This window comes from Platalea leucorodia (genome assembly GCF_965183815.1).
Source record: "Platalea leucorodia genome assembly, chromosome: 17".
Taxonomy (NCBI): Eukaryota; Metazoa; Chordata; class Aves; order Pelecaniformes; family Threskiornithidae; genus Platalea; species Platalea leucorodia.
The window spans coordinates 6,671,843-6,694,033 of NC_138839.1; the positions used below are offsets into that span (position 1 = coordinate 6,671,843).

The 22,191-nt window shown below is 42.6% G+C and overlaps 4 protein-coding genes across 4 annotated transcripts; all 4 read left to right on the forward strand.

Moving 5' to 3' along the window:
* Positions 1-1,925: 1,925 nt before the first annotated feature.
* On the forward strand, positions 1,926-6,304 carry LOC309598338 (arylacetamide deacetylase-like 4; the record flags this gene model as incomplete). Its single annotated transcript, XM_082328815.1, has 4 exons — positions 1,926-2,102; positions 4,217-4,433; positions 4,829-4,892; positions 5,530-6,304. 4 exons carry the CDS (start codon positions 1,926-1,928, stop codon positions 6,302-6,304), a joined length of 1,233 nt encoding a protein of 410 aa, XP_082184941.1.
* Positions 6,305-8,574: 2,270 nt separating this feature from the next.
* Positions 8,575-10,710, forward strand: LOC309598534 (arylacetamide deacetylase-like 4; the record flags this gene model as incomplete). Its single annotated transcript, XM_082329214.1, has 2 exons — positions 8,575-8,957; positions 9,957-10,710. The coding sequence occupies 2 exons, from the start codon at positions 8,575-8,577 to the stop codon at positions 10,708-10,710; spliced, it is 1,137 nt and encodes a 378-aa protein (XP_082185340.1).
* Positions 10,711-12,291: 1,581 nt separating this feature from the next.
* On the forward strand, positions 12,292-16,395 carry LOC309598372 (arylacetamide deacetylase-like 4; the record flags this gene model as incomplete). The annotated part of the gene is made up of 4 exons (XM_082328870.1): positions 12,292-12,459; positions 14,444-14,660; positions 14,862-14,925; positions 15,621-16,395. The coding sequence occupies 4 exons, from the start codon at positions 12,292-12,294 to the stop codon at positions 16,393-16,395; spliced, it is 1,224 nt and encodes a 407-aa protein (XP_082184996.1).
* Positions 16,396-16,909: 514 nt separating this feature from the next.
* Positions 16,910-20,316, forward strand: CFAP107 (cilia and flagella associated protein 107; the record flags this gene model as incomplete). The annotated part of the gene is made up of 4 exons (XM_082329215.1): positions 16,910-17,200; positions 18,217-18,330; positions 19,223-19,400; positions 20,030-20,316. The coding sequence occupies 4 exons, from the start codon at positions 16,910-16,912 to the stop codon at positions 20,314-20,316; spliced, it is 870 nt and encodes a 289-aa protein (XP_082185341.1).
* Positions 20,317-22,191: the final 1,875 nt, after the last annotated feature.

Below are 22,191 nucleotides of genomic sequence, written 5' to 3' on the forward strand. Positions count from 1 at the left end.
ATTATTTAAAGCACCACCATTCTAGAAAACATTATTATAAAAGCACACGAATAAGCTCAAGATGCAAAAACGAGGCACCTGGCACATACTGGCTTATGTTAGATAGGGAAACTACAGCTATGCATTTTAATTTCTAGAGTTACTTTGCACAAAGACTACACTTTGCTTGAAAAAGTGTAGTCAAAAGAAAGGCTCCTGTCTGAAGCAGAAGTTCTAGATTGGAACTAGTATGGGTTTGATTTTGTTTGGAATCTCAGAAATGATATTTCGTTTTGGAACTCGATTCTTAAACTGGAATCCCTAAACTTTAATGACTGTGTACATGTTAGGGAAATGCAGAGGGGAGACTTCTTTTCCTTTTTTGTACTCTGTTTTTCTTTCAAGATTATATTATGCTCAAGACTACCTGTTATGCTACCTGTTATGCTACGTTTGTTGAAAAAGTTCTGAAGATCACAGATGTAAGAAGGCAGAGAAGCACAACAGTATATTATCTTATCACTGTAATGCTGTGGCAATTTTGTGATGCTTTCAACAAAAAAAATAAAAAGTAGCACTTCAAATATTTCTGTTACAAGAGCAAGTTACATTTGCTAAACACATACTCGCTGATAAACCTAAATGAACACCTCACGGTGAAAGGAACAATGCAACACCGGTGGACAGACACCACAATCTTGCTAATTCTACCTAGCCAAGCCTGTGCTGTGCACGGTAATTAATTTACCAGACAACTGGACTATCCAAGACTTGTATATAATCACATAACTGTGGAAACAGTACAAACTGAAAGTCCAGAAACACTATTGGATGGGCTAGTTTTTTTTTTTAATCTGGACTTTTGCTGTTGTTAAACAAAATATTTCCTTCTACTTCTTCAGAATATTTTATGATGACCATGAGCCCTATTAAAAACACTCAACTTCTCACTGGAAAAAATTAAGAAATTTCATTTTTTATAAAGTCTTCTAACTAAAGTGACACAGTACTTTCCCTCCATCACTTACAATTTAACTAAAAAAAAAATTATAACATAGCTGCTTAATGAAGTTAGATTTTTACGTCTTTCATTTCCCTGAGAATTTGCAATTTCAACAATGTTCTGACATCCTAGTTGTTTGAAGAGTAACAAACTCAGATTCACAATTAATACCTCCAGCAGCATTTAAACTACAGCATCTCTACCTTAGCACAATCCCATTCTACAGCAAGAACAACGTAAAGCAGTTTGATTTGAAACTCTTTAATTGCTGATTGCCTTAAGTCATTTTATGCTGTACCTGTTGCACACCGAGAGTTACTGAAGTTTACCTGATACAAGGTAACCTGATAATCTAAACTCAGCCTCCTGTGGTTTTTTTTAACCATGTTCTTTTAGAAGAAAACACAAATACTAAAAGAAATTCAGATTGAGGGAATGACATAATTTTATAGGCACGCCTTTCCAAAAATCATTGGTGACAATCCATTTGACCCTTTAGAGTGATAATCATCATATGCAGGCTCCTATCTCTGCATAACCCTAGGGGAACTCTTCTTCCGAACAGTGTTTTGTAGTGTCGTAAACTCAAAGCACACAAATGTCCTGTGCCCATTTCCCCCCTCTAATTAATTTAATATTAATGCAGTTTATTCATAACACACTTCTTCCAGCTAAGGACTGGTTTCTTGCAAAAATTCTGAAATTCTGGTGTAGACCTTTTAATGAATTCAGGACTTTGACAAACTTACCTTTTGTGAAATAAAGGGAGCAGGGGGGAGAGAGCGGGAGAGGGAAAGCTATCTACTAATGTATTTGTAAAAGGGAGGAGAAAGGTTTTTACTAGAACAACCTTATGACGAACAAAGAATCAGGAAGTAATAAGCCAAAGATACCTGGGAAAGTCAAACCAAAGACATTTCAGATCACTTCGCTGCTCAGCAGAATGGCCGTTGTTTACACACTGCTGGTGTTATTCTTAGCAGCTTTTGTTGCTGGATTTATATTGTTGGTCATGGGGGCAATTAATTTTGATTTCTCCAACTCAGAAATTCCTCCTGGAGTGAATCAGCCTGTAAAGCTCCGAATCATTCACATAATTTTAATAAGCAGAGCTGTGGTGGTAAGTTAACCCGCTGTGATTTCTAGGGGGAAAATGGTGAACCTGTAGATTTTAAACTTAATGCAATGCTAGAACTCTGCTTGGAATTAATTTTCAGAGAGGGGAGCAGGGCATAGCTATCATGCTGCATGTTGCATTTAGAAGCTCAGTTTTGCTAAAGAAACCTTTACCAGATTTTTTACGCTGCACTGCATTATTACAGTCCTGCCTAGCTCTTACATTAGGCCGTATGTAAGTGCTGCCTGACACAAGCATTTGAAAGTCTGACTGTGCTTTTACAATGGATTGCCCTAACCTAGCAATAATTTGATTAAGAACGCTTATACATGTTGGATCATCTATATTTCCATTCTAGGTTCAGAATACATCAGATGTCTTTGGGACATGCTTTCAAGCTTTTCTTGGACTTGGGGATGAGGAGTTATGTATTTATTTTGAAGATAAAATTAGAAACTGAACATGTCAGAATTGGTTTTGGGAAGAGGGAGTTTTTGTCACACAAGTGACAAAATTAGCTAACATTTCCCAAGATGAACACATACTTATAATTCCTGCAGCAACTAAGCAGGCTTGTCTGATGGGAACGAAGGGTTCTGGCCAGCCCAACTTCTTCAGGTGCCCTGGCCTGTAAAGGAGTGGGAAGCTAACCAGTCCACAGGAGCTGAAGCTCTTACCAGCACACAACTTCTTGTGATCTCTGCTGACAAAGGATCTCACTGAATCAGGAGTATTTCTGTGTAATGATAGATGCATAGATGCTGTGATGATTCAAAGTGTTAGAAATACATGAGATCGCAGAAGTTGTGCATATATTTAATAAACTACTTAAACATCTCCAAGAGGGACAAACTATTTAAAATGAAAAGGGAAAAAAAAAAAGAAAAAGAAAAAATTCTCGGTCAGAAATATTCTAGATTATAGTAGACCCTACTAAAGAATTCTAGATATATATTCTCATGCTTTGGCTGCACACAAGTTGTAATTACAAACCGATTACTTCACTTAAGCAGCTGGAAAAGCCAGATCTCTTGCTATCATCTATACACTGCCCATTAGTACTATAAACCAGAATTGTACGCTGCAATGTAAACAACACAGGATGAAAGAAACCAAACAAGTTGAATGTAAAGGTGAGAATATTCCTTGTAGTTGTTCCATTTCTGCTTGGAAAATAGCAAATACAGAAGAATAAATAATTTTATCATGCTTGTATACAATCAGAGGCACTAAGACTAGTTTCTATAACAAATTAAAATCAGTATGCTGCAAAATGTATTAGTTTCTTCCACCTCAAAATCAGGCGAACATTATAAATAGCTGGAGTCACTGAAGAAAAGGTCTTTCCTAGGTAAATATATTGAGTCATAACACGGTACTGACAATCCCTACAAATGTGGCAGTATAATAAGAAATATTCATGACAAAATATTGAATATTAAGAGCTTGATCCACATCTTCATAAGGACTGAAATACTGGTTTGGCATGACTGAATAATCTATTTCAAAACAGAGGTTATGCCTTTTTTTTATTTTTTGCAAAGTTATATTGGACCAGCAACTCTCATTTGTATTCTTTTCATCTTCTGGTGCCTGTCATACCATGCAACAGAAGTTTAGGCCTACTAAATATCTCAGGATCTTGTTGCCAGTGCATTGCACACATCAGTGAAGACTTGTGAGATGAATCAAAAAGCAATTACCAAACATATTCTCAACTTAGTCAACTCTACTTTGGGCAAGTGTCCATATCATGAAAATCAGCACCAGAACTTCCACCTTTCGCTATGTTTTCACATCTCCTCAGGGGCAAGGACGAATAACCAGTGAAAACCAAACTCATTTTCAATGTTAGGTAAAGGATCCTCTGAGAAAGCAAAGGGATATATTTAATCAGTGTTTGTTAATGCTGCATTATTCTGGCATTATGTTCTTCGTGTGACCTCGCTACTGTTCTTTGTTCAGTTGTACTATACCTGATCAGCTACTCAAATATTTTATGACTGCCCTAAAATATACGATTTAGACATTGTGAGTATACTGCCCATACAGTTCCTTTACTTTGGAAAATACAGAATCTCTTGAGTGAAATCCCTATTCTCTTTGCCTTTGAACAGGGAAAGATTTTGGAAAATATTGGCATCTGCAGTCAGGTTAGCTTTGTTCGGTACGTGCAAGGTAGAAAGACTCTAGGAGTGGACCCGAAGCTCTTCATCAAGGACTTGTGGTTTGAGAAAGTGCCTGTAAGGATTTATCAGCCCAAGGTTCCATCTGCCAGCCCAAGGAGAGGAGTTATGTTTTTCCATGGAGGAGGATGGGTATTTGGAAGTCTTGGTAAGACATCTAACAGAAAAAATATTATAATTTAGTTAAAGAAGTATCTACTTCATAAATGGTAAAGTTAATTGTTGCTTGATGTCTAGCAGTTACAAAGTTCTAGTGTAACCACAGATGCACACTCCTAAGTCTTGCTGTCAGAAGAAAGCATCTGCTGTACATTATGTGCATTTTTCTTAAAGACAATGAGATATAAGGGTAAAAAATACAGTAAGCAAACACTGAAACAGGAAGATGAGGGGGTACAAAAGATCTGAGGAGCTATGTAGGAAGGGGCAGAGAAAAGTAGAGAGTATTTTCTTCTTGTAATTCTTTGATTTATGCAATAGACAACACTAGTACTCTGGGAAAAACAAAACAAATCCAAACCTCACCAAATATGTTTCTTTCAGAGACCCATGAAAAGCTTTGCCGCTCTATGGCCAGAGAAAGTGAATCAGTGGTTGTATCTGTTGGGTGAGTCTTTCCTCATGCTGTTCTTTAGAGATTATTTCCTAATAGTGTAAATATCATCTTATAGCTTCCCTGATCATGGCAACAACCATTCTCAGAGAAACGTTTCGATGGGATTTGTCAATCAATGTTTTCAAATTCTAAACTCATAATTCATAGTAAATAGACAGTAAGCCATATATTCTACTTCATCCTTATTCAAGGAAACTCTGCTTGATGCTTACAGAGGCACTATGAGAACAACAAGCTAATATCATCATCAATATACTGACCTAACGATTTGGATTACGCAGATATAGTTGCACTATAACAGACATAAAACACAGGTATTGTCATTTGTATCCGACACATGGAAAGCTAAAGCATAAACCGACTAAATGACTGTCAATAAAACCTAGGCATAGTTGGCAGCTGTGTTGTTAAAGACCTGAAAAACATTCTAAACAGCTGATATCCTAACAAGTTAATCTGCACCACCTGGTCCAACTAGCCGCATTTTATTTATGACAAGCTGTAGAGAAACGGAAAATTCTGAGGTAATCATCAGGGTATTGGTGGTTGCAGGAAGCAGTATTTTCAGCAATACATTTAAAGCCAGTATTTTCCTCTCATACTTTTGTTGTCTCTTTCTGCATACTAGGTATCGTTTAGCTCCGGAACACAAATACCCCGCTGCGTATGAAGACTGTCTTAATGCTACCATACACTTTATGAAGAATATCGAGCACTATGGCGTGGATCCTGCCAATGTAATTGTCTGCGGGGACAGCGCTGGGGGCAATCTGGCAGCTGCCGTCAGCCAGACCCTCGCAGGAAGATCAGACCTCCCCAGGCTACGTGCTCAGATCTTGATCTACCCAGGCCTTCAGGCACTGGACTTCAATTTACCATCCTATCAGCAGAATAGGGGAGTCCCTCTCTTATTCCGAGAACGCGCCGCTTTCTACGTATTACAGTACTTAAATGGGAATGCATCAAATCTGGAAGAGGTCTTGGAGGGTTCCCATATTCCTATAGATATTAAATTAAATTATAGGAAGTGGGTGAGTCCAGATAACATCCCCGAAAAATTTAAGGTCAGAGGCTACAAACCACATGTGCTACTTGACTGTACAACCGAAGTTTATGAGACAGTGAAAAGATTCTGTGAGCCCAACCTGTGCCCGCTGTTAGCCGAAGATGCTATTGTTCAGCAGCTGCCTGAATCTTTCATCTTGACTTGTGAGTACGATGTGCTGAGGGACGACGGCTTGCTTTACAAGAAGAGGTTGGAGGACAACGGTGTTCGAGTGACCTGGTACCACCTGGAGGATGGATTCCATGGAATCATAAATTCATTTAATAGTGACTGGTTGTCATTTTCATCTGGAAAAAGGGGTCTTGACAATGTCGTGAACTTTCTAAAAAGCTTATAGAAACAATTTTCTTCCCTTCTATAAGAACCGCCAATTTTCTGTGGTCTTTTATGCTTCTAAATTCCATGTAAGAGGTTTAGATAGGACAATTTGTCAATGAGCAATTATGCCAGCGCGACCACTGAAAAACATATTTCAAGAATGCTATGAAAGTTTCTTTTAGTGCTGTTTGAACTATTCCATGTGCAGTCTGCCTATTTTAATGACCTATTTGGACTAGGCACTTGCTACCCTCTCAATAAATATTAAAGATGCAGTAAAATTTTAAATCAACATCTGGTCTGACCCATTTTATTCAATTATGATCTATGCTTTCGTTCTTCCTAGAAGGCTAAGTGTGTTTTGGTAAAGGAGATACTGAAATTACAACGCTGTAACACATTGCCTTTGCTATATGCTACATGTAGCATCCGAGTCTAAGACGCCCAGTCATCAACGTGCACAAAATTTCTATGGGCCAGGTAACTGGTATTTTAGACTTGAATAAATGAAGTCAAAACTGCAACTGTCCCCAACAGAGATACTCTATTTTGTTACAGTAAATTACAATGGAGGAAATGCTCTAAGTATTTTCCTATGTTTATCAAACATACGAGTATGCTGAAAAACTTGTTCCTGTGCTTAAATACTCTTAACAACAAAATAAGATTGATGAATTTATTTTTGTAGAGCACACATTAGCTTTTTTTTTTCCCCTAATGTTAGTTCCTGTTTTCTTTTCTAAATGTCCTTGTTAAAACCATATATTCAAAACCACTTAAAGAATATCCACAATACAGGAAGCAATATGTTGTGGCTGTAAATCGGATGCGAGAGACAATTTAATCTCCACAGTAGCTGGCTCTCCTTGTAATTAGCAACCCGTCATAAACTAGAACTTCATTCAGTACTTAACCACTATCTCTGAACAGTCATTCATAGCATCTGCAATCCAAGATTACCATGCAGAATACCAGGCCCTGTATTCAGTCCCACAATTAACGTCAAGATAAACAGGAAATTAAACACATTGTCCTCCACCTCTTCTCCAACGTGATGCGTGCTGGCACCTTGCACAACATTTCCAAGGACTTTAAAGTGTGCGGCAGCTGCAAGATCTGTTGTAACTTGGACTGCTCTAAGGTTTACTGTTATCTGAGAAAGCTAAATCAAAGATAGGCATAAAGACACCTCACCTCTGGTTAAGTGAAATGGCATTTTTTTATATACTGCCAGTGATACTGCTGGTGATTTTTACTGCTTCATTCATACTAGCAATTATGGGAACAATTCATTCTGAGTACTCCAATTTCAGTGTCCCTCCTTTAGTGAATCATCCTGGAAAGCTTCAAATTTCCCTTGCTTCTGTGATTAGTACATCTGCTATGGTGAGTTACTTTGCCGTGATTTCTGGCAGAAATGTGGTTTAGGTGTTATTTTTGTAAGGTTATATGTGTAAATACCAGACTCCTGCTGGCTGCATCAAGACTTAAATGAAAGCTTTCCTTTTTTGGGGGCTGACTTTACAATTTTTGTAAAATCATTTCTGTTAGACCTCATAGTTTCAGTCAGGTTTTCCCTATTACATAGGGATGAAGCCAACCATAAGAGTCCAAGCTTTATCAGCTGAGCTTCCCCAATTCAGTTTAAATTAATTATTTATAAAAAGTGAGATTGCTTTGATTTCCATTTTAGCTAAGCACAGATGATTTTTTAGGGCATTCTTGGGGCTTTCCAGTAACACTGATGGAAGGCCAGGTGCTTCTTAAGCAGATAAAACCGGAGACTCATGGGAAACCTTAGAGGAACGATATTTGGGTTGTAAGCCTGTAAGTGGTGGGAAGCTGGTATGAAACCGAAGGACTTGGTGATGCTGAGAAGGAAACACCTTTTTTTCTCCCCTAAGAGACACATATTGCCTGACAGCGTGTGAGTCAGACGCGTGGGCCTACCTGCTCAGGCGCACGGTGCCAAAGCAACCCCGCTCGCCCAGGCGCGGAGCCTCACAGGGGACCGCCACGGCTCCATCTTCTCCTGTGCCAGCTTTCTGGTGAGGACCAAACCGCAGCAGCCGCTAAAGCCGAGGGTAGAGGCGAGCGGCTCTGGAGCAGACTGGAAGCCCGGGTGCCCCCGCAGCGGCCGGGGGAAGGCAGGCGCAGGGTCTCCCTCACGGCAACCTGCCTGGCGTGGTGTGGCAGCCTCCCCCGAGGCGGCCCGCGGCTGCTGGCTGCCCGCGGGGAGGCCGCCCTCCGCTCAGCCGGGCTCTCCTCCCTCTCTTCGAAGAGGGAGAGATGTTGGAAAGGACGGGGGTGCGCAGCCAGATCGCCTTCACCCGCTACGTGCGCTCCGGGACGATGCTGGGGCCGCGGCGGTTCGGCCGGGTGCCGGTGCGGGCCTACCGGCCCCGCGCGCCATCTGCCGGCCTGCGGGCGGGCGCCATCTTCTTCCCCGGCGGCGGCCGGCTGTACTGCAGCACCGCTGGGGCGGGCCAGGTCGTTCCCCGCCGCAGCGCGGCTGTGCGCTGCCGCTCTTATCTTCTGGAGACGGGGGGGGGGGGGGGGAATAATTCTGCCCCGAAACCTGGCAGAAGGTCTGAAATCTGGCTGAGCTTTCCCGTCATCTTCGGCCAGCTTAGTGCTCGGGGTGAGGCGGCAGGGCTGGGGCACGAGGGGCGGTGAGGTGGCGCGTGAGGGGCACGGCCAGGGCGGGAAAAGGGGGCTTCCACCTTCCTTGGCTGTTGCACCTGGAAACGGAGCGGGCAGCTGGCAACCCCTCAACTTTTTGCAGATTCCCATGAAAAGATCTGCCGTTACGTTGCCAGCGGCTGTGTCTGTTGGGTGAGTTATGTCAGTACCACCCTATTGAAGCCTTTTTCCTTCTTTTCACCTCTCCGCACCACAGTGTTGCACGTCTTGTGGGAACGCTCCTCCTCAGTAAACCATTTCCCCAGGATCCCAGATGGTCAGACAGAATTTCAAGGGGAATATCTTCATTCCTCTCCCCCCCCAGTCTGCTAATGCAGGGAGAGTGCAAACAGACCCCAAAGTAAGGTTCGTGTATCTCACGACACAGAGCTATGCTGGCACCACACACACAAAAGGAATGCTTTCCAAAGAGTTTTCTTACATGTTGAGAACTGACTAATAAACAAACATGGAAGGTGGTGATTCAGTGTTTAATTAGATGTAATCCTCCGGTAAACTTCAAGGAGTTTTCTAACAGTAAGAATCAAATGCTAATATATTTTAATACTAATAATGCAAAAAATGTAACTGTCAGTTATTTAAATACACAAAGAAAAATAAAATCATTCTCAAGAGAAAATATCCTAAGTAAAGGTGAGGAGCAGACTGATGAAATTACTTCATCCACAAGCCAGACGCAGTCTACACCAGAAGAGGAAAATGAACTTGCATCACTCAAGTTCTGATCACTGCTGTTCCCAGAAGATCCCAACTACGCTATGTCCTTGCAACTTCATCCTACTGGCTATCATTTATCTGTGATAACTTGCTGGACAAGTACCTGTTTAGCAGACAATGACACCTTTTTTTTTTTTCTGAAAGAAAAATACTCCAAACAACACAGGGAAACCCAAGGTGCTGTAGGAAATTTGTATTTACAGTTATGACATTTCCTTCTCTTACTTTTGTTGTCTCTTTTTGTGCATTAGGTATCGTTTAGCTCCGGAACACAAATACCCCGCTGCGTATGAAGACTGTCTTAATGCTACCATACACTTTATGAAGAATATCGAGCACTATGGCGTGGATCCTGCCAATGTAATTGTCTGCGGGGACAGCGCTGGGGGCAATCTGGCAGCTGCCGTTAGCCAGACCCTCGCAGGTAGATCAGACCTCCCCAGGCTACGTGCTCAGATCTTGATCTACCCAGGCCTTCAGGCGCTGGACTTCAACTTACCATCCTATCATCAAAATCGAGGAGTCCCTCTCTTATTCCGAGAACGTGCGGCTTTCTTTGCTTTGCAGTACCTAAATGGGCATGCATTGCATATGCAAGAGGTCTTGGAGGGCTCTCATATTCCTCCAGATATGAGGCTGAAGTACAGGAAGTGGGTGAGTCCAGATAACATCCCCGAAAAATTTAAGGTCAGAGGCTACAAACCACACAAGCCCTATGAGTTCAAGCCCAGAGTTTTTGAGAAATTTAAAAGATGCTGTGAGCCCAACCTGTGTCCGCTGTTAGCCGAAGATGCTCTTATTCAGCAGCTGCCCGAATCTTTCATCTTGACTTGTGAGTACGATGTGCTGAGGGACGACGGCTTGCTTTACAAGAAGAGGTTGGAGGACAACGGTGTTCGAGTGACCTGGTACCACCTGGAGGATGGATTCCATGGAATCATAAGCCTATATGATTATTGTGGTTTCTCATTTCCAGCTGGGAAAAGGGGATTGTTAAATTCATAAAAGGCCTGTAAAAACAACTTTCCCTTTTTATGCTTCTCCCACTAATGTCTCCATTTAGGCTCCCAAACCTCAGGTAGTACTTGTCAGCAAAAATGTGATACCCTCTGATGTGTAAAATACCAATTTTGATATTCATGAACTTCAAATACTGTCTGAACACTGGTCTTTGTCCTCATGAGACTATTGACAGTTCAGTCTTTACAGTTTTAATATTTTCCACATGGTGTGTTTCAATCCCTTTTCTTTCAAATCAGCATCTGATTGATTCCTTGTATTTAATTACCAGATGATTTACTTCTATGTAAATAATGTCTGTGGAATGATTTGGATTAAATAACTCCTGTGAATTACAGTCAGGATCTTTGTGATTTCCATTTGATAAGCTCCAAAGCATGACTTTATTTTATTTAGGTAAAAAGTACAAGTTAGGTACATAGTGAGCTGGGGGGAAGAGTTAGAGGAAAGCTCTGGAAAAAGAGGCAGAGATTAAGGTGTCAGTGAGGAGATTGAACGTCTCTTCCACAGGCATGGCAGAACCAAATTGCAAGAGCAGCAGTACGAGGCCTGAGTTAACTGGGGACACCTTGCTGGAAGCAAGTAAGGGCCGCCCCGACTTTGAAATAACCGTAGCTCTGCAAACTCCTGTTTAATTTTGGGATGTCTCCTTTATGCTGACTGAAGCTCAGGGCAGAGATACTGGTTGAGAGGGAACACCTACATCAGGTTTTAGAAAGACAGAAAGGATCAGTGAACTGGGCTCTTGATCTGTGTACTCTGGAAGGTTTAGCTTAAAGGATAGAAAATATAAACCAAAATGTTTTCATGTTCTTTCAGAGAGCGGTTCCCCCGGTATTATTTTTTTAGAATTTGTGCTGTGATATTTCTGCATGTTTTGAGTTTTCTTTACAGGACAAGGCAGTGTATGCCTTGACATGATGCTTCATTATACCCTGCTGATGAAAGAAGGAAAAACAGTAGTGAGCATACTCAAAATAGTAAGACTGAGGAAACGAAAATCCTAAGGAAAAAAAAAATCCCCAGACTGAGGAAATCAGAGATTTTTACAAAAAGAAATGCTGCCTTCCATTCAGATTTCGCAGTGCAAAGGCAGCCCTTCCTTTAGCCTCCTGCAGGCTCTTTAGACAAAGAACCCCTGAGCCTGAGGGCAAGCGCCATACTCCCGGCCATCTCAGGATGGATCCCTCGGGAACGCAGGCGCCCTGCAGCCCACGGGGGCTGCAGATCTCCCGGCTCCTTTGAAACGGCGGTGCCAGCCGCAGAGCCCGGTGCTGCACCCCTCGGCGGGACGCGGCGGCGGGCGCCTTCCCGCAGCGCGCACGGGTCAGGCTCTGCCTCCTTGAACCGAGATTACAGCGCGCCCCGGGCCGGCGGCGCGGCCTCCCCCCGGTGCTCGCTGGCCGCCCGCACCATGACCCCGGCGGCGGCTTTGCAGAGCTGTCACAAACGGCCCGTGACGCCGCCGGCCCGGGCCGCGGTGGCGGTGGCGGCGCGGAGGGGGCCGGGCGGCCGCTACCGGGCCCCGCCGCGGGCCGGGGAGCCCCGCGGGGCCGCCGCCGGGCCATGGCGCTGCTGCCGGCGCTGCTGCTGCTGCTCCTGCCCCTGGCGGCGCTGGCGGTGGCGCTGGCCGCGGTGCTCCTCGGCCTCCCCAGCTACGACATCCCGCCCGGGGTGAACCAGCCCGCCAAGCTGCGCCTGGTCCTGGCCGTCCTCCTCGGCACGGCGACCCTGGTGAGTCGCGCCCTCCGCCGCGCTTGCCCTTTCGGGGGACGGGGGAGCGTTTCCACCCGAGCCGGGGGGCGCGCAGGGTTTCGCGGGGCCGGGGTCCCCCGCGGCGCGGGTGGGCCGCCGCGGGCGGCGGGAACCCGGGGCGGCCCGGGCAAGCCCCGGCCCCGGGCCGCGCTAGGAGGCAAAGGAGCCCCGAGGGAGCCTGGATGACGATCCGCACGCCCCTGCCGCCCTCATGTCATGCTTGCGGCTCCGCATCGTGGGGAGAGCGATGCGGAGGAGCAGCCTCAGTCGGGACGCTGCTCATGTCCTGGGCAAAACCCACTTCACGTTCGGAAGTTGCATGCTGGGGGGCTCGTTAGCAGAGATTGCCCAACTTGCTTGTGTTGATTTAGCTCGAATTCAGAGCTGAGCTGGTGTTTTGTCTGTTAACTGCCCTCAGCCCTAGGCGAAGTCACCTTGCACAAGGAAAACTACAGCCCTTCAGCTGCTCCTGCCACGGCTGACATTTATGGTACAAAATCCGGTTAGGGCTGCTTTAGTATTTAATCCCTGGACTCCCCTTTACAGCATTGCATAAACGGCATTAGAGCTCTCCTGAACTCTTCCTCTGTCACTTGCTGTATCGTTTAATTTTTTTAAATCTTCAATTTTCTCCTTCACTCCTTTAGCCACAACATCGCCTTTGCCATCACACAGACCTTGTTTTCCTCCACGCTGTTCCTTACACCATTTACATCCTCTTGAAATTTACTGACAAAGCTACCCAGCCTTCCTGAATCCCATTAGCCGGTGACAAGAAGGGAATGGGTAAAGACTCTCATTGGGCATTTAAAATTGGGATCTTGTTTAGTTAACTGAACTGTAACAGTTTATTTGTTTGATTCCATTAATTAATTTGGTTCCCAACTTTTTGTTTGTTCACTTATTACATCAGATTTATATTCTAGCTTGCAAGATCATTGCAAGAGCATTGGGAAAGGGAGCTTCTTGATTTTGCTCAGTCAATCTGTTGTGCAAATAAAAAGCAGTAATTAACTCGCACAACACAACTCAGCAGTTAAGATTTCCAAATTCACTGAGTTTTATGGTCTATTCAGGACTATGAGTTTATGCAATGAAGAACTATTAAAGCTTTTATTGCTGTTTCTATAAACAACGTTTCATTGTTGTTATCAAGTATAAATGACATAAGAATGAGCACAAAGGTGTGCAAGACAATACTGACAATTAAAATGTATACTCCGAGACAGCCAATTTGGATGGCCTATATAAAATTTCTGATGTAATATTGGAACGACACTGGATTTGAGTAATGGCAGGAAATTTTTTACAGTCTGTAGGCTGTGAGAGCTTGGGAAAATTGTTTTTCTCAAATCAGAGAGCTTTATTTTTATCAGACAACAGGGGTCAAATTGCTGTATGTGAAGCCTAGGTTTTTCAATCTGATTCTTCAGATTCCAGCCGGTACGATAAACAGTAGAACTTCTCCTGTTTGGTAGAACTAACCTAGGCAAACTTAAAACAAATACCGTTTTCTGACTCTGTCCTAGAATCTCTCACTTTCTTAGGACTGGGCATTCCTATTAAGAAAACCAACTGTGGAGTTGCTTTTCCTCACTGCTTTCCACGGGTTAATTAAGGCAAAAGCCCAGGCCCGCCCAAGCCAGCAGAAGGAACTCTCCTGTCAGCACCCAGTATAAAGGAAGCCATTTAGAGAGGGGTTGGGAGACGCTTGCATGGCCGTTATCCTCCTCTGTGAACAGTCCTCACGGTAGTTATTCTAGCTTCTTGTGCTGTTATTATTATATCTACTTATAGCGTATTCATATTTTACAACATTACCACATGGGGGTTTTTTTTGTAAGCTTTGTGTTTCTTTAAAATTTCCCTCGAATACAGTTCAATGTAAGTATGATGCAGAGTTTTTATACCTCAGCTAACTCAAGATTTTTAGAGAAGCCTTAATTTCTTTTACCTTTAACAGGGAAAGATTTTGGAGAAGACTGGACTTTGCAGTCAAATCACTTTTGGCCGATACGTGCGACAGGGACGGAAACTAGGGGTGGATCCAAAGCTCTTTATCCAGGACCTGCAGTTCAACAAAGTACCTGTGAGGGTTTATCAGCCTAAAGCTACCTCTGATGGGCGAAGGAGAGGTATCATCTTCTTTCATGGAGGAGGCTGGGTATTTGGAAGTCTTGGTAAGATATTTGCTGGAGGAATTATAGTGACATAGAAAGAACATTCTCATCTTTTTATAAAATTGAAGTAAGACGAGGTTTCAGTATGTGGCTTGGGAGGAAGTCTGAAGACAAATACATGTCTTTCTGGAATGAACATTCCCTAGCTGTCTCAAAGATGAGGGCAATAGCAAAGCACTAATGAAAATATTTCTTTTCCAGATACCTATGAAAAAGTGTGCCGCTACCTATCCAGAGAAAGTGAATCGGTAGTTGTATCTGTTCAGTAAGTGACCCCTACCCAGTTCTATTGTTTGGGGATTATTGTTGCTGTGGTGCCACAGCAGAGCTGCACTGGTTTTGGAGATGTTCTTTTTCGCAGAGAAATTTCTATAGAATTCAGCAAAGTCCATAAAGAGACAAATAGTGATAATGGAGATTTCACAGCTCTTAACTGTTCATGCCCCGATATACTCAGAAAAGACCCAAATGGAAATATTTGGCACACTACGAAAATCTATAAAAGCCAATCAAAAACTTAGGTAAAAGAAGTCTTCCTTATGCTGAGCATATGAACACGTAATAACATGCTCCAAACAATTGTGATTTATAGAAAAAGAGAGAATAATCACACTGTATTACTCCCATTTTACACATAGGAAGCAGAGGCACAGAATTATTAAATTACCTTGTCCAGAATACACAGGCAGTTTTCAGCATGACTACCAAATGTACACAGTCTCGGTCAGACTCTTACTCAGAAGGCAGTCCTACTTTACTGACTCCTTGTGATTGAATACACAATTTACAGCTTATCCGCAATCACTAACTGAGGAATGCCTGATTGGGACGTAATGAATATCCTGACCTGGAGGAAAACCATCCCAAAATGACAGGGCCGGAAGAGAGCATAGGATACCATTTCCTGATTAATACTAATGACATTTCCTTCTCTTATACTTGTTTCTTTTTGTGCATTAGGTATCGTTTAGCTCCGGAACACAAATACCCCGCTGCGTATGAAGACTGTCTTAATGCTACCATACACTTTATGAAGAATATCGAGCACTATGGCGTGGATCCTGCCAATGTAATTGTCTGCGGGGACAGCGCTGGGGGCAATCTGGCAGCTGCCGTTAGCCAGACCCTCGCAGGTAGATCAGACCTCCCCAGGCTACGTGCTCAGATCTTGATCTACCCAGGCCTTCAGGCGCTGGACTTCAACTTACCATCCTATCATCAAAATCGAGGAGTCCCTCTCTTATTCCGAGAACGTGCGGCTTTCTTTGCTTTGCAGTACCTAAATGGGCATGCATTGCATATGCAAGAGGTCTTGGAGGGCTCTCATATTCCTCCAGATATGAGGCTGAAGTACAGGAAGTGGGTGAGTCCAGATAACATCCCCGAAAAATTTAAGGTCAGAGGTGTGAAGCCACTCACACCAACAGATTTTATAGCTGAAGTTTATGAGACAGTGAAAAGATTCTGTGAGCCCAACCTGTGCCCGCTGTTAGCCGAAGATGCTATTGTTCACCAGCTGCCCGAATCTTTCATCTTGACTTGTGAGTACGATGTGCTGAGGGACGACGGCTTGCTTTACAAGAAGAGGTTGGAGGACAACGGTGTTCGAGTGACCTGGTACCACCTGGAGGATGGATTCCATGGAATCATAAGCCTATATGATTATTGTGGTTTCTCATTTCCAGCTGGGAAAAGGGGACTGGACAGTGTTGTTAACTTCCTAAAAAGCTTATAGTAAACGTCTTAGATTCCACGAGTCTGTTCATGCCTCAACCTAGGAAAATATCTTTTTAGGATATTTAATATCAGGTCATGGGTAGTCAATCAAGGGCAGCCATTAATGATGATAAACAATGCTTATCAGAACCTCATTCCAGCTATTAGTTGGAACATGGAATATGCAAACCTTATACAAGCTTGTACCATGCTGCAAGCCCTTACCTTTAGCTAGGACAATAAAGAACATCATTATTTTGAATGGACACGCTGGTTTGTCCCACTTGTTTAAAATAAAATGTGTCTGTCTATGAAGAGAGACTCTGTGTCGTGCAGGTATGTGTGGTGTGTTGGTATAGAGGAGTACGTCACTTACACCACAGTGTTTTGAGACGTACTCTGTGCTCTGATTCTGAACTCTGTTAGAGAAAAAAAACCCAGCTGACTTTAGTGGGTTAGGAGCCACTCTGTTGCTCAACAGTAAATACGATGCAGCCTAGAACGTGGTTACCGGAACGACAGTCACCGCGGGGATGACAAACACAAATGGTTCTATGGCCGAGCAGCTCCACGCATCACCCACGTTTCTCAGCACGCAGGCAGGCAGAAGCGCAGCCCCTTTCTGCCCTAGTTTTAGCACTGGACCGCTGACTAATCTTTCACCCACAAAACCTGAAGAGCAGTTCCAACAACCAGGGAAGGCAGTGCTGGTGAGGCAAAGCAGTATGTTTGCATCGCAAAAAGATGGACAGGATTGTTGGAAAATCGAACCCAAATACTCTCCTAAAGTTCTCATTGGAAACTGGCTGGAAGAGAGGAGCAGGGTAAGATCAGGAAGGAAGCGTGAGAGCAGGGACAGAGTGGGTCAGAACCAATGCTGTGGGGGGAGCCGTGAGCTAGAGTCCAGGCTCATCTCGGAAGCGTAATAGAAGGGAGAAGGATAAGCATCTTGCTTGGCCTGCATTAATTCATTTGGTTTATGATCTGCCATTCTTCTCTCTAAGGCAGCACAGAAGCAATGCCTGAGCGTGGGTTATATTGTGTGGTTCACGCTGGGCATAACTTTAGCCAATTAAAAATGCTATAGCACTTTTTAGGGCAATCACTCAGACTGCTATGCAGCTTACATGCAACTATACAACAATATAAACAACTTAATAATATATACCAACATTATACAAGAGAGGCTTCATTAACCCTTCCCTAAGTTAATACTTATTCTTACTCATACCAGAGGATCTTTAATAATTTGGATATTGGTTTCATTTGCTTGTATAAAGCAAGAGCATCTTTGCTAGCAGAGCTGCTCTACAGATTGCATGCCCTGCTTAAAAGCCGAGGAAAGTTTTATCATTAGACATTTAACTTTGTCAGAACATGCCAGTTAGGTTCAATATTGGAGCTGTTAGGGCAAATCCTCCTGACTCTGCTAAAATTACTTCCTTTAGATTTCTTTTTTTTTTGCTGGAGCAAAATGCTAGACTATATTGCAGAGACTGGCCTGCTGCCGCAGAAGTAGGAACAAAGGGACAAAAAAAAAAAGGTTCATTTGTCCTTTTCAGAAGCTAGTTTACATGGCAGCTGAAAGCATTTATCACCAAAGCATGAATAATTTTTCAAGGGCTGTAGAGAATCTTAAATTTACACCAAGGAATCAATCCAGAATTGTACAATGGCTGATTATACCAGCCGACTCTATCATCTGAGTAAAAGTACACAGCACAGACATCTTTCCAAATAAGTGCTTTTTAAACGTGTAGATGAAGAAAGCAGCCCTGGAACAGAGCTTCTGTAATTATCAGATTGCCTTAGCTATACTGAGTGTTGTATATCTCTCCAGTTTACAAAAGACACTGGGAAACTCGGCAGCAGCATATACAGAACAGACTTCATTTGCTTCCCAGATCACAAACTGGACCAGACACTAAGGAGAACCATGATGGAGAAATGTGAGGTAAGTAAAAGAAATTTCAAATGTAGGGCTGTGTGTGCCAACAGTCCAAACAGCGATGATCTTTGACTAATACTTGAATCATATTTTATATCCTTAAACAACTGTATGTGTAAAAGAAGGCACTGCAGCTCCGTGGCCAGTTTACAGGATCCAGAGGTCCCTGGTGTATTTGATGGAAGTAGGATGCCTTTCAGAGGTAGACAAACAGCACATACTTCTTGGTACTCTCTGTTGTTTTCCCAGTCTCTGCCTCAGAGAGTGACCAGGGCACATGAAGAAAATCAGCGTGTTACTACCAGCTAGGAGCGGGTATTGTGTCTGCAGGACGTTCCATGGGCTATAAAATGAGCTTGCTGGTAAAAGAGGATTATTTTCATCAGCACACCTCCGATTCATAGGAACAAACTGCACTTAAATGAGTCCCAGATCTTTCACAACAATACTTTCCCCACAAGTAACATCCGCTAGAATGTCCCTTTCTCCAAGGTGCCTCTCCGCCCCCAAAGATTCTTATCGTTCTCTCCTGACGGACAGTAGGAAGGTAGTATACGTAATGCTGGCGCACAATGAAACACTTAAGCAGCACAAGACAATCAGCTTTTCATTTGCAGGCTTCTTAAATGTATCTGCAAATCCATGATGCATGTCCTGAAATCAGACTAATCAGATCTCATGACATACAGGTGTAGTTGCTTAATTTAACTGGAAATTTACTTTACTTGAAATGCAAATGCCCTTATTTTCAGGGATTAAATTCTACGTAAAAGTAATACAAGTACTGACAAAATTTTGTGCTACCACTGGTAGTACAGTCTGACTCAAAAGCTTGCGAAGCCATCTGGATGCTATGTACAAAGACAAATGGCATGGTTTCATGTACATCTCGTTTCAGGGCCTGCCAATGCAGCACTTCTTCACCCATCATGACGAACCACGAAGCCGAAATTTAGTATCGGAGTATGACGATAAATACAATAGACACGGTTACAACCCTGTGCTGCCTCCCTGCCGCAGCTGGAATGGACGCACGTTTGCCTGGATTCCTGAGAAATCAGATTTCCCCATTCTTGGTAGTTTCTGGCATTATTAATTTGATCAGCAGGAACACGGTGCAGTGGTCAATATACAGACTTAGAACCAGGAACCTCCTTCTGTTTTAATTCTGAAAATGGATCTTGCGGTGACTTTTGGCTGCTTTCTTACCCAGTCAGTAGCTTATTTTTCTGATTGAAAAAGTGGAAATGTTATCCATACAACAATACTTAATCACCCCAGGAAGCAGTGAAGGATAGTGTCAATCGATAGATTTCTCTCCCCTATGCAATAATGCAAGACATCAGCTGCAAACAAGGAGAGCTGTGAGATACAACTAGCAGGAGAATTCACGGAGCCTTGATATGTTTCTGAATTCTAGTGACATGTACAGCTCTCCTAACTTTTTTAATATCTACCAGACAGACTATGAAGAATCAGGACTCCTTACATATATACCATTACTGCTGTCCTACTGACACCTAACAGTGACTTTCCCTTCCAGCCAGAAGGTAGACACACATGCCCTGGGAACAAAAAGATCTGTTTTGTCCTTAATCTGCTGTCAAAATAGTACAAAGATTCCCTGTGACAACTGTGGAGTAAAAACACCAGGACCAAAAATTTAATTCTATCATTTCTAACATTTAATCATTTTCTGTCTCAGAACCACCCACCAACTATGGCCTTCTTGATCACCTGATGAAAAAATGGCACAAGAAAGAAGCTGGAGTGATGAAAAGTGTCTACACCATTTCCTATGAAAGCCCACCGATTTCTGCTTTTGCTACTCGTCAGCTGAGACAACCAGCTAGAATTCACGGCCTCCCTTCCCACCAGGGACATCTTCCCCCAAACGTTAATAGAATCCTGGACTACCAAGGGGCTCAGAAATATCTGCAAGCCATCGGCCAACTGGTGAGAGACAGAAAAGCAACGGACGCCTCTGTGTAAACTGCTTAGGGTGATCTTAAGCGCTACTTAATATAGCTTGTTGCTTATGTACGTAAGAGTGATCTGTTCCATGCGGAAGGAATGAGAATTAGGTTATCTAGGCGGAGGGCTGTCTACTAGCTAGAACAAGTTGCTGGGTTACATTCTGACCTGCAGATGGCTGGGAATATGTCAGAAGATATTAAATCACTGAAAACAAAATTTTCATCTGTTGGTTTCTAGTCAATGAATAGTTGCAGTAAGAAAAAAAAAATCAGAGTGGGATTGAACCTGAAAGGATGTAAATCTCTTAATTGCTTTGTCCTTAGTTGTTTTTTTCATTTTTACAGAGCTTGCTATACATTTCTTTAAAGAAAGAGGAGAAAAGAAACTTGTGTTATTCCACAATATGTCTGAAACATCCAAGAATAAAGTAAACATATGAAATGGCTGCATATCTAAGGACAAGGTGAACCAAGGTTTCTCCCAATGCAGTGAGCACGCAGACCTTGATTGCCCTTGGCTTTACGCACTGAATGGCTCTTAATGGTAGATAAGCTGCAAAGTGAACTACATTAGCTGACCTTACATTACCAAACAGTAAACCTAGAAGAAATAGCTGTAGGTGGCTTTTATACTGCTGGATAGGCCACCCTGATACTTTACTCAGTTGAGAAAGCATGTGACTGACCTACGTAAAAAGCCCTGACAAGTCCAAAAAAGCACAGAAGTCCAAATTCTTATTGCACTGGTGTGCAACTTCTGCATTTAAAATGACATTTGGTCCACAGGACATATTTGCTACGTTCAGCTGCCATTGGTCTGAGGCTCAACAATGAACTTGCAGCAAGTTAAAGGCACACATTAAATATATCTGGAATTAATTCAATGCATATTTATATCTTCATCAATTTTGCTCAAGATTAGCAATAATATAATTACTTTTAGGAACAAGATAAAGCACAAGATAACAACCTCAGTCTTGGCATGGACAAGCCTCTGGCTGTGGTCTCTATAGAGTTTTACCTCTGCAACGTTTTAGTCACTGTGATTTAGGTTTGCTTTTTCAAGGTTGGATTTTCAACTGAAGGACATTGACGATTCAGATGTGTGTGTAGAGCAACAGTGGCACGTATTGCCAAAGTGGTTCTTCCCTAATCTGTGAGACATCCAGAAACATCTGCGGGAGAGGTATGCAGCCCCTCAGCTGGTTGCACAAATCAGAAAGCAGCATTGTTATTAAAATCTTTCGGAGATGCAAGAGCCCTGATAATTAGATAGGCATTATACGGGGTTTTTTTGGCTTCAAAGCCCCAGGGAGATCAAAGGCAATTAGAAAAAATTGAATGCAAACTAGGTGAAAGTAGTCACTGAAACACAGCCAGCTATTAGCGCTGTGTTATAAAAACCACATTCTCTTGAAAAAACATCTTTAAAATAATCCATAAAGAAAGCATGCCTTACAATGGAACAAAAATTGGCAGATATAGAAATTCTTGTATCCACAAGGAAGTCCAACCAGCTTAATTTTATTGCCAATACGACTATAAAAAGTGTATTTTTCTGTTACCCATATGCTAATATTTTTAATGAAAATACCAATCAGGCATGCATCTTAATAGCACAACAAGGCCCATATAATATTTAGAATACAGCTTAGACAATTATACAAAGGTAGTCTTCATTTCACACAACTCTATCAGTTTGCTTAAAAATCTGGTTATCAATCATTCATAATTATTAAATATTTATAGTAAATGAAACATTTATGGTTATTATCTACTGTGCTTCTAAAACCAAAGCTCATATATGGAAAAAAACAGCCAGCTTGATGTACAGGGAATTACTGAGACGCACAAGTACCACCTATGAAATGTGTAAGAAAACATTAATTCC